At 39.6% G+C, this 15,591-nt stretch overlaps 1 protein-coding gene across 1 annotated transcript in view; it reads right to left on the reverse strand.

Moving 5' to 3' along the window:
- Nucleotides 1-785: 785 nt before the first annotated feature.
- LOC148666008 (antigen WC1.1-like) overlaps nucleotides 786-15,591 on the reverse strand; it is a 31,986-nt gene continuing 17,180 nt past the window's right edge. Inside the window, exons 15-18 of the mRNA XM_088630965.1 lie at nucleotides 9,481-9,552; nucleotides 8,169-8,240; nucleotides 5,675-5,804; nucleotides 786-1,179 (exon numbers count right to left, since the gene is read on the reverse strand). Coding sequence (XP_088487091.1) covers nucleotides 786-1,179; nucleotides 5,675-5,804; nucleotides 8,169-8,240; nucleotides 9,481-9,552 — 668 coding nt within the window. The remainder of the gene's footprint in view (nucleotides 1,180-5,674; nucleotides 5,805-8,168; nucleotides 8,241-9,480; nucleotides 9,553-15,591) is intronic.

Raw genomic sequence — 15,591 nt, forward strand, 5'->3', positions numbered from 1 at the left:
GAAAGTCGCCGGGGCATTGCACAGGCCAAAGGCAGTAAACTGCCAGAGGCTTCGAGCGAGTGGTACCTGCCAGTAGCCACAGCGGAGGTCAAGGGAGCTGAACCAGGTCAACTCGGTGATGTAGTCCTTGGCATCATCTATCCTCGTCAGGGGGTAGGAATCCTTCCAGGTGACCTCGTTCAGCTTGCGGTAGTTTACGCAGAACCTCCACGAGCCTTCTTTTTTTTGGACCAGTACAGCTGGCGCCGAGGGCTTGCGGAGGGCTTAATCACTCCTGCTGCGGCCATCTCCAGGATCTTTTCCTCGGCGGCGGTCCCCTTGGCGTGAGCCATGCGTCCAGGTGGGATGCGGATGGCAGAGGGTCACCAGTCTCGATGTCGTGTTGGTAGAGGTCCTCAACGCCGCGCCTCGCTTCCACGCAACCGCTGCCGCCTTGTCTGGCTCCCCGGCCGACTCGGGGGCAGGATCCGGCACACTCGCTCCCCGGCTCACAGGCCCGGTCTGCCGCCGCCGCCACTGACTCTTTTTCCCCCGGCTCCGGCAAGCCCGCGTCCCTCGGCCTTCGCCGGGCCTGCCCTCCACCAGGTGAAGTTGCTCCCCCTGCCACACCAACTCCTGCCGGCCCAAGTCCAAACTGGCCCCCACTCGCTGCAGTAGGTCCAGCCCCAGAATGCAGTCCTCCTGGATGGGTGCGAGGTAGCAGGGGTGGCGCACCATCGCTGCACCTAGACAAAAGGCAAGCACCTGTTTCCCCCGCACTGCGGCGAGCTGTCCCATCACAGTCTTTAGCCACAGTAGGGCCAGGCAGGGTTGTTCCTCGATTCGATTCGGCACTGGAGGTACAGGCTATAGCCGACTCGCCCCACAGTGGTGTGAGGGGTGCCGGTCTTCACAGCGCTCTCCGGAGAGGGGGTTGAGGTGTTCAAGGGCGGCCGTCCCCGCGCTGAGTCGACCCGTTCCCGTTTCCCGACACTGATCGCGGAGTGCGAGGTTTGGGTGCCCAGCAGAACCGGGCTCGGTGTCGTCTCTTCCCGCTGCGGTCGCAAAACAGCGTGCGGGGCTGTTCCGCGGGGGTTGCTGCACGGGCTGGCTTCTCTTCCCCCTTGCTGGACTCCTCCGTCGGTGTGGGAATCGCTGGTCAGCTCCAGCAGGGAGGGTATCTTCTCTTTGGGGCATCCACTGGGCGGGAGTAGCAGGCAGTCGCCCCAATTCTACCGGCAGGACCACTACTGGATAGCCCTGGTAAGTGTGGTTATCAGTGGAAAGCAGGGATAATAAGGAAATGGGTGGCACCCAAGCACATGTTAAAGAAAAAAACTTGGCTTCTTAAAAGTGATTATGATAGCCACAGGACAGAAGAGACAGTGCACTGTGGTCCAATAATGACTGTGTTGAAACAGCCAGAGTGTGCTGCATGCCATGGAGATGGAAAATTTAGCTCAATCCAGTCAATCGCAAGGGTTGTAGGACTGCACATGACCTGATGATGATGGTGCTGGCTCTTGATGGACTGGTATACAAACCAAATGACACCCAAGCAAAGCGTTAGTTGTTTTACAATTCCGAATGATTGTTCAATGTGGCCTCTTGCACTTTTATGACTCCTGTTATAGCGCTTCTCTTGTAATGTTGTAGGATTGTGCACAGGTGTCAGAAGATATAGTCATAAAGAATACCCACAGGCAAAACAACACGCCAGCTTGCTCCTCCCTACTTTGAAAGGAAGATATTGGAACTGATTAAAGAACTTAATTTGAAATGTAAGTTCCTACTGACACAGGAGAGAGAGAAAATCAAAGTTCTGAAAAGTTAGCACAAGGCACACCGTGGATAAATAAATTTATTCATTTAAAAAAATGCTGAGAAGGTCATAATTGTTGTATTTATTTGCTCAGGTAATTTTATAAGTTTAACTTTCAGTAAAGTTCTGTTAAAAATAAAACTGGTCATTAGTTGGCGTCTTTTGTAACGATTTAGCAATAGTGACATGTCTGCTTGTTTGACTGGAGTGTTAAAATTAATACGGTGGCATCCTGTCTCAAGTGCACAGCTGCAGTTCTCATTTGTTTCGTGACAAATTCCAATTGCATTAGTCTGTGTAAAAAGAGACTTCTGCAGCTCCAGTGGTGTGATTGAACTCATGCTGAGATTGAGTTCAGGCCTCACCTGGAGCAGTGTGGCCTGTATCTTCAACTATTTAAACTAACTGACCAGTTTAGGTCCTGTTAAGTATTTGCTGGAGATCAGGTCTAAATTAACATCAAAGGAACAAGTAAAGGTTTGTTCCTTGTCAGACCTGAAGAAGGCTCCAAAGCTCAAACGTTGTTTGCTTCTCTTTTCAGCATGGAATAAAATTTTACTTGTTCCTATGTAGTCCACACATGGTGACACAGCTCCCTACTTAAATTACCATCAGCAATGGACCTCCAGCTGACCAATACACAAATATATGAGAGAGGTCTACTGATACGAGAGGAGCACGATGGAGTACTGAAGACTTGAAAAGCTCTCGCATTAGATTCTGTGTTTTTGTTGTTCCCCAGATTTGTTTTTAATGTTCTTTTTCTCTTTGTTTTGAAGTTGTTCTGTTTTTTTTTCTTTTTTGGAGTTGTTAGACTACTACAGGGATTTACCTAGGTTCTATGAAGACTTCTTTTATCAGAACATATTTTATTAATAAAAGCGTAATTTCTTAATAATCAACTTTAATGTTATCTTTATTAGTAGCTGTATTACAGGTAATGCATGCACAGCCTTTATTATGCTATAGTGAATTTTCAGGTATCCCATGGAGGGAAGAGAACTGAAATTAAGGAAATACTTATTTAAAGGGGTATAAGTCTTAAAAGTGTTCTGTCACATCTGGGTGTTAATTGAATAGATTTGTTGTATTATTTCATATGATTTGACTCTACACTTGTGTTTCTCAGGAGACAGCAGTAATATTGGGGATTTGCGGGTACAGATAATAAATTATACTATACAAGCAAATGTAAGGTTACCTTAATAAAAAAAACTGTTATCATTACCCTTTTCAGCGTTACTATTTAAGACAGTCTTTTGGAACAGTATTCTCATATTAGGGGCCATAGTCTAATGATAACGGTGGTGAAACAGGCGATATGTGCAGAAAGAATTGGAGATGGAACAGGAGACTCATCCAGTCTATAGAAAGGGCTGCACACGTTACAGTGATGCGAGGCATGTGCTCTACCACTGAACTAAACTCCCGATAGGTACTGTTACCTGCAGCTCTTTGTGTTAGGAAGAGTGAGCAGTCGACATTTTAAAGGTCAAAACTAGACGTGATGAGAATTCAGAACAAGAGGCTGTGCTTCACTCAGCTTTTGATGAATGTTTAAGTGAATGACAAATTTGCTATTTTCACTTTTTGATTAAAGAACATAAAAAGCACCTTTCTTCCAGCCAGATTCAAACCAGAGGCCTGAGCATTCCCAGCTGTTTCTACTACGGTCTTCCACTCTAACAGCTGAGTTATCAAAAACACAGAAAGCACAACTTTTGTCATACAGAAAGCACAATGAAGTGCAGTGTTCCGATTTATTTCAATCCCAGTTCGACATCAAATCTCATTCCAATAGTCTTGTTTAGTTTGAATTTAAGCATTTAACCAGGCTTCTACTGTACAAACTTCCAGAGATATTACAAAATGTTTGAGGGGACATCATTTCAGATGGAATTTGACTTTTTTTCTAGCGGGATCACATTAAACCTTTCTTTTGGTTTGAGAACAGGATCTTTGTGAGACTCAAAACATTTCTGTCTTTGCTTCTCTCGAGGACGAATGGATTATTGAGATGCAAACAATGGTTCAAATCAAAACACAATTGCGCTATACAGTACTTATGTTTTTATTTTTAGCTACCAAAATTTAGCCTTAGTTGTAAAATGTCATATTGATATTCAATATTAAATGGATTTAAACATGCACATTAGAGAAACAGATTGAATGAAGTAATCGTTTTAATAACATCTAAGTGCAACTTATTGATTGTCTTTGGCCAGTGAAATGCATAAGGCACCGCACAACTTTTACCATATCTAGAAGAAATACCATGTGTTCTGAGAAGCTGCATCTGTATATAATGTTATTCAGACATAAATTTAGGTGGAGGTCAAATTCTAATCTGGCACTTCTGCTTCCCTGCTGATAACAGCTCCTTGGCTGCAGAGGGCACTGCGCACCTCTTTTCTATCCCCTCCCTCCACCGCAACACCACTGCAGCAGGATTTTCTCCCTGGAGAGGGGATGTGAAGACACTGATCTCTGACCTGCACATTATTTCTAAAGTTCCATCACCATGGAAACATTATTTGTAAAAGTATGTTGTGGAAACACAATGTACTTCCTTTCAAAAGCTCACAGCTGTAGTGCTCTAAAATGTCATTCTAAATCATTGCTAGAGAGAAAAGAAATCTCAGCTTGATACATTGTTGTGCAAGATTCTACTGTCATTTTCACTATTTTATTACTGACCAGGAAAATGACTCTTACCAGATCAATGAAAGTAAAGCTTTGTTTAAAATGTTAATCCAAAGTGATACAGTACATTCAATGTGTAGTAAATAATGAAGATTACCAACATATTAAAAATTTCCTCTGCAAATATAGAAAGCTAAACTGTATCAGAACCAGAAAAGTCAATAAGCAGGAATGATACTCCGATTCTGTGTGTTCAGATGCCTGCTCATCAATCGTCTTATCAACACTAGTCTAATAGTCATATCCGAGTCATTAAAAACATTTTAAAAAGACATTCAGCAAAAAACAACAACATATAGGTTACATTCAGTCTTCCAAAAGCTCATTAGAAAGGAAGGATCATCAGTTCAGATTGAAAAATCTAGAATTTGAGCCTCGCTGCTGTGTCCTGGGTTGGATGGTGGTAAGACTTATTTTTCTTCATTTTTCTGTGTGTGAGATGCTTTTATTTTTTCTTTTATCTTGAACTATTCATCTTCCACTCATTCTGATTGTTCTTATGCATCTAGGTATACAGATGCACATATAATGTACACAGATTGTTTAACATATGTAGCACTCCGTAAGGGCAGTGTTTATGGCAAGTGCTACATGAAATCAGGCCAGATAAACTGATCATGAATTGATGTTGTATCTACGTGTTCTGATAATGACACACTTCTGGGAAACAACAATCACAATGTTCAGTTCTGGTCTCAGAATTGCTGGACAGGTAGACCTTCTGTTGCAATGCAGTGTCTCTCAATGTAAAGGTATAAATGTGCAGGTCAGTCTCAGCCTTGTAGACACAGCAGGAGACACAGTAACAAGGTCACACTAGGCCAGTGACTGTGTGATTACTGTACAGGGTCTCAGCTGTACAGTGACTGAATAATCTCAAATCAAACACTTCATAACATACTGCATAGAACTACACACATTAAGGGAAAGTTAACAGTATTTTAACAGTATTTTAATCAGAAACACAAGGCATATCGTTATGGTGTTACTCAGTTAAAAACTCTAATCTGACTTGAGGATGAATCCTCTATAAAACTGCACAAACAGGCTCACAGTGCTCTGACATAATCATACTCAGATCCTTCTTCAGAGGGTGGTGTGGTCAGGAGACTCTGACATCATCATAGTCACATCCTTCTTCAATGGGCTGTGTGGCCAGGAGACTCCAACATCATCATAGTCACATCCTTCTTCAATGGGCCATGTGGCCAGGAGACTCCAACATCATCATAGTCACATCCTTCTTCAATGGGCTGTGTGGCCAGGAGACTCTGCACTCCAGGAGAAATGGGGGAGACACCTGCCAGAGACACACAGTCAGCAGAATAGGTGGACAGGGTACAGAAAACTGTCACGATATTAGTCCCCCCTCCTTAAGGGTGCTCCAGCCCTTTCACTTAAGACTTTATTCTCTGCACCTGTTTCCTATTCCCAGCCCACCTTAAAAGCCAGGCGCTGACGCTCAGCCGGGCTCTGCATCTGATTTCCATATCGTGCGAGTCCGGGACCTGGAAGCGCCTGGTCCCGTTAAGGTTTTAACCCCTGTTCCTGTTCCTTGTCCCCTGTCCGCTGGTTTCGACCCGGCCTTCGTGGTTTTAATTCCGAGTTTTGATGGGTCTCCTGGTTTTGGACTTACTCATGTGTTCTTGGATACTCTAAGGATTACTCTTTGGGATTGTTCGCCTCGGCCACACCTCCCCCTTGCACCAGCGCACCTTGGACATGCCCCCCTGTCTTCAGCCCCGTATTCCTGCATGACATTTCCCCAGTGTTTCCCCACTTCGTCAGATTGTGTTGTCCACATAGGGTCCGGAAAGAACTGTTCGTTACAAAAACAGAGTCATTCATACAGAAACTGACCATATGTCCATATTTTCTTAACACACTGTAATTTTCTTTTTTAACCATTTACCTTATTCATCAGGATAAATACCAATAGCTATCTCATACTATCTCATACTGGCTGGTTCTGCCTGCTGAGCTGGTGGTAAAGTTTGCTGAGGCAGTGACTTGTGGAATAAAATAAAATGTGTTAGAAAGGCAAATTGAGACAGAAGTTTCCCTTCAATATCTCATTACTCAAAGAAACAAGCTTGTGAAAAATATATAAAATACATGGAGTGTGAAGATACAAAATACATGTGGCACTATCAATGCTAAGAACTTTGCAATGGGAATCCTTCCCATAATGTGAAAATGCAAGTGAAAGAAGTCAATTTAAGTCACTAGAATTTAATAATTATTAATTCTTTACTGAAAGGATATGTAGAAATTTATAGGTATTATTCCAAACAATCACTAGTAATTAGTGGTTGGTAGTGCTGTGCCACAAAAAAGGCCATCAGCTGAGAGTTTGTGTGTTGAAAGTCGTCTTTATTTCATATGCATATGGAAGTCTTGTGTTGTGTGGCACAAGACTTAAATACCAACGTTTACAGTGCTCCTTTATATAGCGAAATAAACAATACAAGATACACTCCCAGATGACTCTCTGTTTGCCTTATGGCTATATATAGTCATTTGAAAAAGCTGACCAGTACATACATATATATATATATTATTTTCTTCCAGCTTATGTGACAAGCAGCCCCTTCTGCTGAATAGACCATTTGTTCCAGCAGAGGTCACTCGGTCATTTCCCTGAGAACTATGCCAGCTATTAGTAAAGACATTATGTAGCTATGTTATCTTTTGAGATGGAGATGGATTTAGTAAAATATAAGTAAAAAGATACATAGTTAACAAGATATAATACAAACTTTTAGTTAATTCCCTCAGTAGTAATGAATTGATCTAGGATATTAAATAACCAGTTCTTCAAAAAGACCAGGGCATTGGCACTGAAACATAGTTTAGTTTGCCTCAGAGCTCATAACCATTTATGCAAAAAGTCCCAGAAATGTGTTAGGGCAAGATTATATTTTAAAAAAATACAGAATATGTGAACAGTGCATCCCACTAAAATAGATAAAAAACATCAAAAACAGATGTATGTCTTCGATGTATATTGTCATTTTTATAGTACTGTAAATAAAGTCCAGTAGGAGTCATATTACACTTACGGGACGCCTCCTGTAATGGAATATGAGATTGTGGTACTTCTGAGGGGAGATTGTTTGGTGAATAACCTCATATGCAGTCTTCAGAAAGTTCTCTGACTTTATCCATGATGACACATTTGTTGTGTTTAATCCCCTATTTCAGATGAGTATAAGTATTGTTACACATGCCTCAGGGTTTTCAAATGCTCAGGTATTACCTGCTGTATTAATTGTGAAAACATCCCAATACATACATTTAAATTTAGAAGAACAGGAAGTGAGATTAGGATCTAATCTTTCTTCCAAACATGTGTTGTAAACTCTATAGGAAACAGAATATATGAATAGGATACACTAATAAACTAATATATGTTTATGCAGAAATGTAATGTTTCTCAGCAGGGATTCCAGGTGGGACTCCAAAAACTGAGTCAGACCCACTGTAAGAAACCCTCTTTCTCAATGTGCTGGGATTTAACCCTGAAGACCCCCTGACAGTTGAACCACAGTTAAGGTCTGGTCCTGGGTCTAGTTGACTTTGGAATGGTTCCCTGTGAACTATCTGAAGACCTGCTGAACCTCCCACGCCCACTGTGAGCTCCCCTGGCTTCCACAGCCCTCACCTGAGTTGGGATCATTCTCATTGTTCTCCACATCATCATATTCAGACTGCAGCTCATCACAGAGGAGTTTTCCTGGGAACATGAGATCAATTACTTACAGTGTTTCACCTAGAAAATTGATGCAATTTTCTTCTTCTGCTTCTTACTTCTTGTGGTTAGATTCTTTATTATAATTCCTTTATTTACTCCTAACTACTTCAAAATAACTATTTCATCCTCTAAAATGAAAAGTTTACTCTTCAGTAGATACAGCTATCTGTTCCCCACTATATCTCAATAGGTTATAGGAAACCAGGAAAAAAAGGTTTGTAGATAAACTGTCCATTATTCAGACATAAATTTAGGTGGAGGTCAAATTCTAATCTGGCACTTCTGCTTCCCTGCTGATAACAGCTCCTTGGCTGCAGAGGGCACTGCGCACCTCTTTTCTATCCCCTCCCTCCACCGCAACACCACTGCAGCAGGATTTTCTCCCTGGGGAGGGGATGTGAAGACACTGATCTCTGACCTGCACATTATTTCTACAGTTCCATCACCATGGAAACATTATTTGTATAAGTATGTTGTGGAAACACAATGTACTTCCTTTCAAAAGCTCACAGCTGTAGTGCTCTAAAATGTCATTCTAAATCATTGCTAGAGAGAAAAAAAATCTCAGCTTGATACATTGTTGTGCAAGATTCTACTGTCATTTTCACTATTTTATTACTGACCAGGAAAATGACTCTTACCAGATCAATGAAAGTAAAGCTTTATTTAAAATGTTAATCCAAAGTGATACAGTACATTCAATGTGTAGTAAATAATGAAGATTACCAACATATTAAAAATTTCCTCTGCAAATATAGAAAGCTAAACTGTATCAGAACCAGAAAAGTCAATAAGCAGGAATGATACTCCGATTCTGTGTGTTCAGATGCCTGCTCAACAATCGTCTTATCAACACTAGTCTAATAGTCATATCCGAGTCATTAAAAACATTTTAAAAAGACATTCAGCAAAAAACAAAAACATATAGGTTACATTCAGTCTTCCAAAAGCTCATTAGAAAGGAAGGATCATCAGTTCAGATTGAAAAATCTAGAATTTGAGCCTCGCTGCTGTGTCCTGGGTTGGATGGTGGTAAGACTTATTTTTCTTCATTTTTCTGTGTGTGAGATGCTTTTATTTTTTCTTTTATCTTGAAATATTCATCTTCCACTCATTCTAATTGTTCTTATGCATCTAGGTATACAGATGCACATATAATGTACATAGATTGTTTTCCATATGTAGCACTCTGTAGAGCTCCCCTGGCTTCCACAGCCCTCACCTGAGTTGGGATCATTCTCATTGTTCTCCACATCATCATATTCAGACTGCAGCTCATCACAGAGGAGTTTTCCTGGGAACATGAGATCAATTACTTACAGTGTTTCACCTAGAAAATTGATGCAATTTTCTTCTTCTGCTTCTTACTTCTTGTGGTTAGATTCTTTATTATAATTCCTTTATTTACTCCTAACTACTTCAAAATAACTATTTCATCCTCTAAAATGAAAAGTTTACTCTTCAGTAGATACAGCTATCTGTTCCCCACTATATCTCAATAGGTTATAGGAAACCAGGAAAAAAAGGTTTGTAGATAAACTGTCCATTATTCAGACTAAAAATATTTTAATATCATTACTTATATGCAAAAAAAGTGTTACACACTTAGTACTGTCTTGACACATATGAAGGCAAGTTGTCATCATTTGTGTGTGTGGCTGTATAATTGTGTGTTTGTGGAATTGTGTCTAGGAAGAGACAAATGAGGAGGATCTGGGGAAATATGTATTATGTTGACCAAAGAGTGGCACTGTTTCAGTTTGATTTCATAGAAATTCATAGTTTTAGATTATATTAAACACATAAAAGATGGAATGGTATCAATTTGTTATTTTAGCTGTGTGTGACACTTTTTCATGAGTAGTTATTTAGTTTCTTTGAAATGGACTTTCAAGACCTACAGATGCAGCCATTCAAAATGAGCGGTAAAAACCCGCGGTACAGTAACCTACCCGCAGGGCACCGGAGGGCACCGCGGTAAGTGATTGGCTGGCCAAAATGACCGACAAGGGCACTCGTGGTGCATTGGTTGGTAGTGAAAAGGTTTAATCATTTAATGTCTTTACTGTGCACGTTTCAATCCGCTTAGTTTTGAATATTTATATGGAATTTTACCACTAAAGGGAAATTTTAGTAGCTGAGCATAAAAAGAAGAGGAGCATAACGCATCTGAAGGTCATAAACGATATTAATTTAGGAACATAAACATTACTGTATGTACATAAACTGTACTGTGTATGGCTGGTCTGGATAGTTTAAAGAAAAAATACACACCAGTCTTCCATTTCTCCCTAAACATTTTAAGCATGAAAGTTTTATGAAACGGTACCCAAATATGTGATTGCTGTATAGAATGAATTTTAATTTTTAAAAATTATTTAACAAGAAAATTAAGCTGTTTACATCTTCCGCCTGAGAACAGTCACCCGTTGCTACCCAACGCAGAAACACAGCCACTAACTAGCAAAGAGAGGACATTAGCTAGCCAATATGATAAAGAAATAAATGATTATTTTGTTTATTTCTTTTGCACATTTATTTGAACATTTCCATCGATTGTACAAGCACTTGGAAACTGTCCTATCCCTAGTTCATCAGGCATTTTACCGGTCTGGCGCCGGTATGTGTCTTCTAGGATATAATGCCAGCGAACTCTTGTTTTTATGTCCACTATAACTACGCTGGGCAAACGTTCTGAGGTCAAATTCTTCCAGCACGGGGGTACCTTTAAAGCGGAGACGACGGCACCGAAATCTTTTGGCGCGCCTTCTCTTTAAAGCCCTGGCCAAAAATGAAGACAGTACGTACAGTTATAATTCAAACGGAATTAAAAACTACACATCCCAGTTACCATGGTGGTGCTTGTGATCCTTGCGTTTAACCAACGAAACAGGGCGAAAAATCAGTCACATGACTTTGGGGCAGAGTTTCGAAAGCTTAACCTATCAGCAACAAAGCGAAATTTACACGATAGGCTACCTCAAACTGTCAGTTACACGACTGTGTATGTCGCTTAAGCCACTCCTATTTGGCATTTTAGTTATGGAGGCGAGAAGACGCCCCCCCCCCCCATCTGGGTGTCTGATTTGCCGCCATCTTTAACTGTTCGGTGTCCGAATCGGAGTAGCTACGCGTGCGAAATAAAGTTAATCCCAAATACAAAACATATATTTTTGTGGTAAGAGGGCGTAAAACATCAGTATTTACTGCTATTAATTACTGTACGATTTATAGTTGAAATCTGAGCCTAGATATAAAGTTAGATATAAAGTTAAAATCTCGACAAAGCAATGTAGGAAATACAGAGAAAATAAATCCTTTCTGACATCTAAAATTATTTTCGATCAAGGTCTCTAAAACGAACAAGAAAAAGAGGATTTTCGGAGGGCAATAACACTGTGTTTATATAGAATAACTGATTTATGAGCAATCTAATTTCTTGTTCGTTTAAAACAGTGAAATGTCAGCTGCAAAAGATCGCACCAGAAACAGCACTCTCTCTGCCTGTCATAGACGTTCAGGAAAGGCTGAATGAAGTCATGTCAAGTACAATAATTCGGTGATCAATAATAACAGTTGTAGGACAAGAAACAAAAGATAGTGAAAACTTAAGGCTAAAACTCAAATTCATTCTACAAATTAATGCAAATGAAAATTCAGGACGTTAAAGTGCACAAAAATGCACATGGGCAAAAAGTTTTAGAAATGGAGCAGGTGTTGCTTTGAAATAAACAAACAGAAAAAAAGCCATGACTATAGTGCAGAAGAGGGATGCAGGAACACTTGCTTAGATATACAAAAAAATCACAAAAAGGTGTATGTTACAAAAGAACATGCAAACATGTTCATCATGTACATGAACATGTACATCAATTTCCCTTCGCGATCAATAAAGTCTTATCTATAAACATGAAACAGAGTGAGGAATCAGAAAATTATCATGCATAAAAAACAGCAATTCTGTCAGTGAGCCCTAAATGAATTAATAGCAACCATAGTTTCATGGAGAGCTTCTCAGATAGTTGGGCATTCATGTAGATTGGCAGGTGAAAGGATTTGTAAACATATTTTGTTAAAGCAAGTCAGTTTTTTCTGCAACACATAAAAGACATTTTTCCAAGAAAGTTTAGCCTTTGTCACTAATGAAACCACTAAATAAAGACATAAATATAGAAATCTTAAGATTTTTTTTATTCAATGTTGGTAGCAGGATGAACTGTCAGGTTGAGCTAAGTGTATATTTTGTCGCAGAGTTGCTGCAAGATGTTAACAGTGAAAAAAGTTATTTAGAAATGAGTTATTTCAAGAAGAAAATTTTCAGAATAATTGCAAATCTAGCAGGATAGAGAAAGTACAGAAAACAGGCAGTTAGATTGATCAGATTAGTATGAAAAGTCATTTAGCAAAGGGAATGAGAAGAGTGACAAACTAGTATACTTGAGATATTTTTTTCTGAACCAGGGCAAATCTGATCATGTTTCTCTATAACAATAATAAAAAACTTTATTTTATATATCACCTTTAAAAGTGGCATCTCAAAGCAATACAGTAGATGTAAAAACAGATAAAAGGACCACAGATTACAAAGTAAATACATATAAGAAAGACAAGCAGTTAGAGGTGCTACCAAAATTAGAAAATGAAGCAGATACAGACACTAAGTCTTCTGAAAAGAAAGGTTCTGAGGTTAGATTTAAATGCACTCAGGGTACGTGACTGATATCACTGGGAATAAAAATTGAGAGCTCTGGGGTGCATCTAGAGAAGACCCTGTCACCCACAGAATGTAGATGTTCTTGAGGACAGCTAGAAGACCAGAGTCAGACGGACAAAGGTGGGGAGTAGACAGATAATAAGCCATATACTGTAGGTACTGAATGAGGATAAGGATTTTGAAGTTGACTCGAAATCTGATAGGTAACCAGTGCAAGGACTTGAAAACAGGTATAATGCATCCCTGATAGGATTCTTGCTGTCATATTCTGAACATATTGAAGATTGCTCAGTGTGGATTTAATTTCCCCAGTGAACAGGATGTGCATTTATTAATTCTAGAAAAAAAAGCCTTTCTTGATTTCTCTAGTTCTTAGTTTCTCTAGTTCCCTTTAAAATAAACTATTATTCCACAATGCAGAGTATTACATGGACAGTATTTACACATGATATTTGTGATTTAAAGAAATTAACACAAGCAGCTTTTGGAGATTTAAGTGTTGGCTGAGTTATTGCAAGATAAAAGACTAGAGATGTTGGCAAGAAGAAGATAATTTGGGGAAAGCTGAGGAATACACTTATAACAAGAACACTTCCTAATGGGGTTAGGCATACTTTTGATGAAGATGATGAAGTTAACAGACTATATGTTTACGTAGATATTGAAATAAGGATTGTATTTTAGATTATGTGTAGTTGCTGGCATTGAACTGTGTGTTGGATGCACATGAATTGAAGGAATGGGCAAATATAGCTGATGCGGATCCACAGAGCCAGCATATTAAGATGTTTATAGTTAGAGGCAATTTGTTTAAATAACTAGGTATGGATACTGATGTGCAAGAGAGGTGGAAAGACTGTTTCCTTAAGCCAGCACTATAAAATATTTTATTCTCAGTGAGATGCTGCCATTTCATAGTGGGTTTCTAACACTGTGTATAGTTCCATCCACACAGTGCCTTTACTTCCATCCATTTCTAATCTCTTTATCCAGTACATAGGATTTGGAGCCTATCCCAGCAAGCAACGGACACAAGGCATAATACACCCTGGACATAGCGCCAGTCCATCACAGGACAGACAGACACAAACACACACACACCAGGGCCAGTTTTCCCATAAACCAATTAACATACCAGTATGTTCTGGAGGGAGTCATATCACACATATGGAGAAAAACCATGTAACCCAGAGAGAACATGTAAACCCCCCACACACAGGATGGCAGGAATTGAACCTAGGACCCCAGTGCTGCAAGATAGCAATGCTAACCACTTCGCCACCATTATAAATGGATGGATATCTTAGTTATCTTTCTAGTTCACAGGTTTGCATGCATAATTTAATTTTGAAAGCCACTGAGACATCAGATACTACTGTTGTATTTATGAAAAAGAAACAAAACAAAAAAACATACTAACAACTGTGCCATCCTACTCCTTAGTTAATACATTTTATTATTCATAAACAGTTAACATTGTTAGCAAAATATTTTGAATTATATTTAACCCTATTTTTTCTTTAGTTTTGTATTTAACTTATTATATGATAGTCAGACTTAATGTATATTTGAACAATGAAAATATATTTTTACAAGATGCGGGGGAAAGTGCAACAACTTATTACAGTGCTAAATTTAATATTATTGATTGCTAATAGTTTATGCTAACACCTAACTTTCTTAATTAGATGTATTTAAAACAGTGAACTAAGTGTAACATACTATTCAGAAATACAATCGAAAATAGTTTTGTGGTGTTTGTATGGATGAAACGTTTCTAAAATGTATAACGTAACAAAATTAAAGACGATTAAAATCTGTAATCTTTCCACTTGTAATGTCATTAGACAGAACAAAACGTTTCTTGTTTGACTAAGGATGGTATCAAAAAGTAGTCTAAGTGGTGAGAAAGCTGTGCTTAATGATAATTAAGTGACTTAAAAGTAAAAAGAGATGCTTCATATTGCTTGATTAATTTTAAAAACTAAGTTATAAATGCAGACGCGATCGCTGCCATAAGCGCTCCAGGCAGCAGAACGTTCGTTCTGTACTGCTGAGCTCCGCGCCTCCTCCCTCTCTCAGTGCAGCGCCCCTCTCTGACGGAGCGCAGTGGGCGGTACGCTATTTTCAGAGCCTCTGATTGGGAAAAAAAGACCTGCTGATGAGTTTCACACAACAGGAAGAGAAAAGAATGGGATCAACATAAAGCATTACTGCTTACTGGGTTTTTGAGGGGGGGGGAGGTGTCTTTCGCTGGAAATCTCGCCTGCTTCTACTTTACGAGTACAACCCCCTCTCTGCCGGAGTGCTGGCTGTGACGAATTAAACCGGTTTCACAGGTATTTTCAAAGTAGGAAGTACAGTGTTAACTGGTAGCTGGGCTCCTCAATGGAATCGCTTTAACATGCTAATGCGTTGGTTTAACAGTCCAGGAGTGGCAAGCTTCCAATGTCAACTCGACTCGATTGGAAGACAATGAATGTATTTTAGCCCTAAATGAATTAATAGTTTAGAATACAGTTAGTCTAAGCTCTATCAGCTTTATTTATGGGTTGCAATTTAGAAAAACTCAAAAACCGCACTCAAAATGCACTTTAGAGCTTTCTGGCAAGAGGAGAC

Source organism: Lepisosteus platostomus, chromosome 5, assembly GCF_059453375.1.
Source record: "Lepisosteus platostomus isolate fLepPlt1 chromosome 5, fLepPlt1.hap1, whole genome shotgun sequence".
Classification (NCBI taxonomy): domain Eukaryota; kingdom Metazoa; phylum Chordata; class Actinopteri; order Semionotiformes; family Lepisosteidae; genus Lepisosteus; species Lepisosteus platostomus.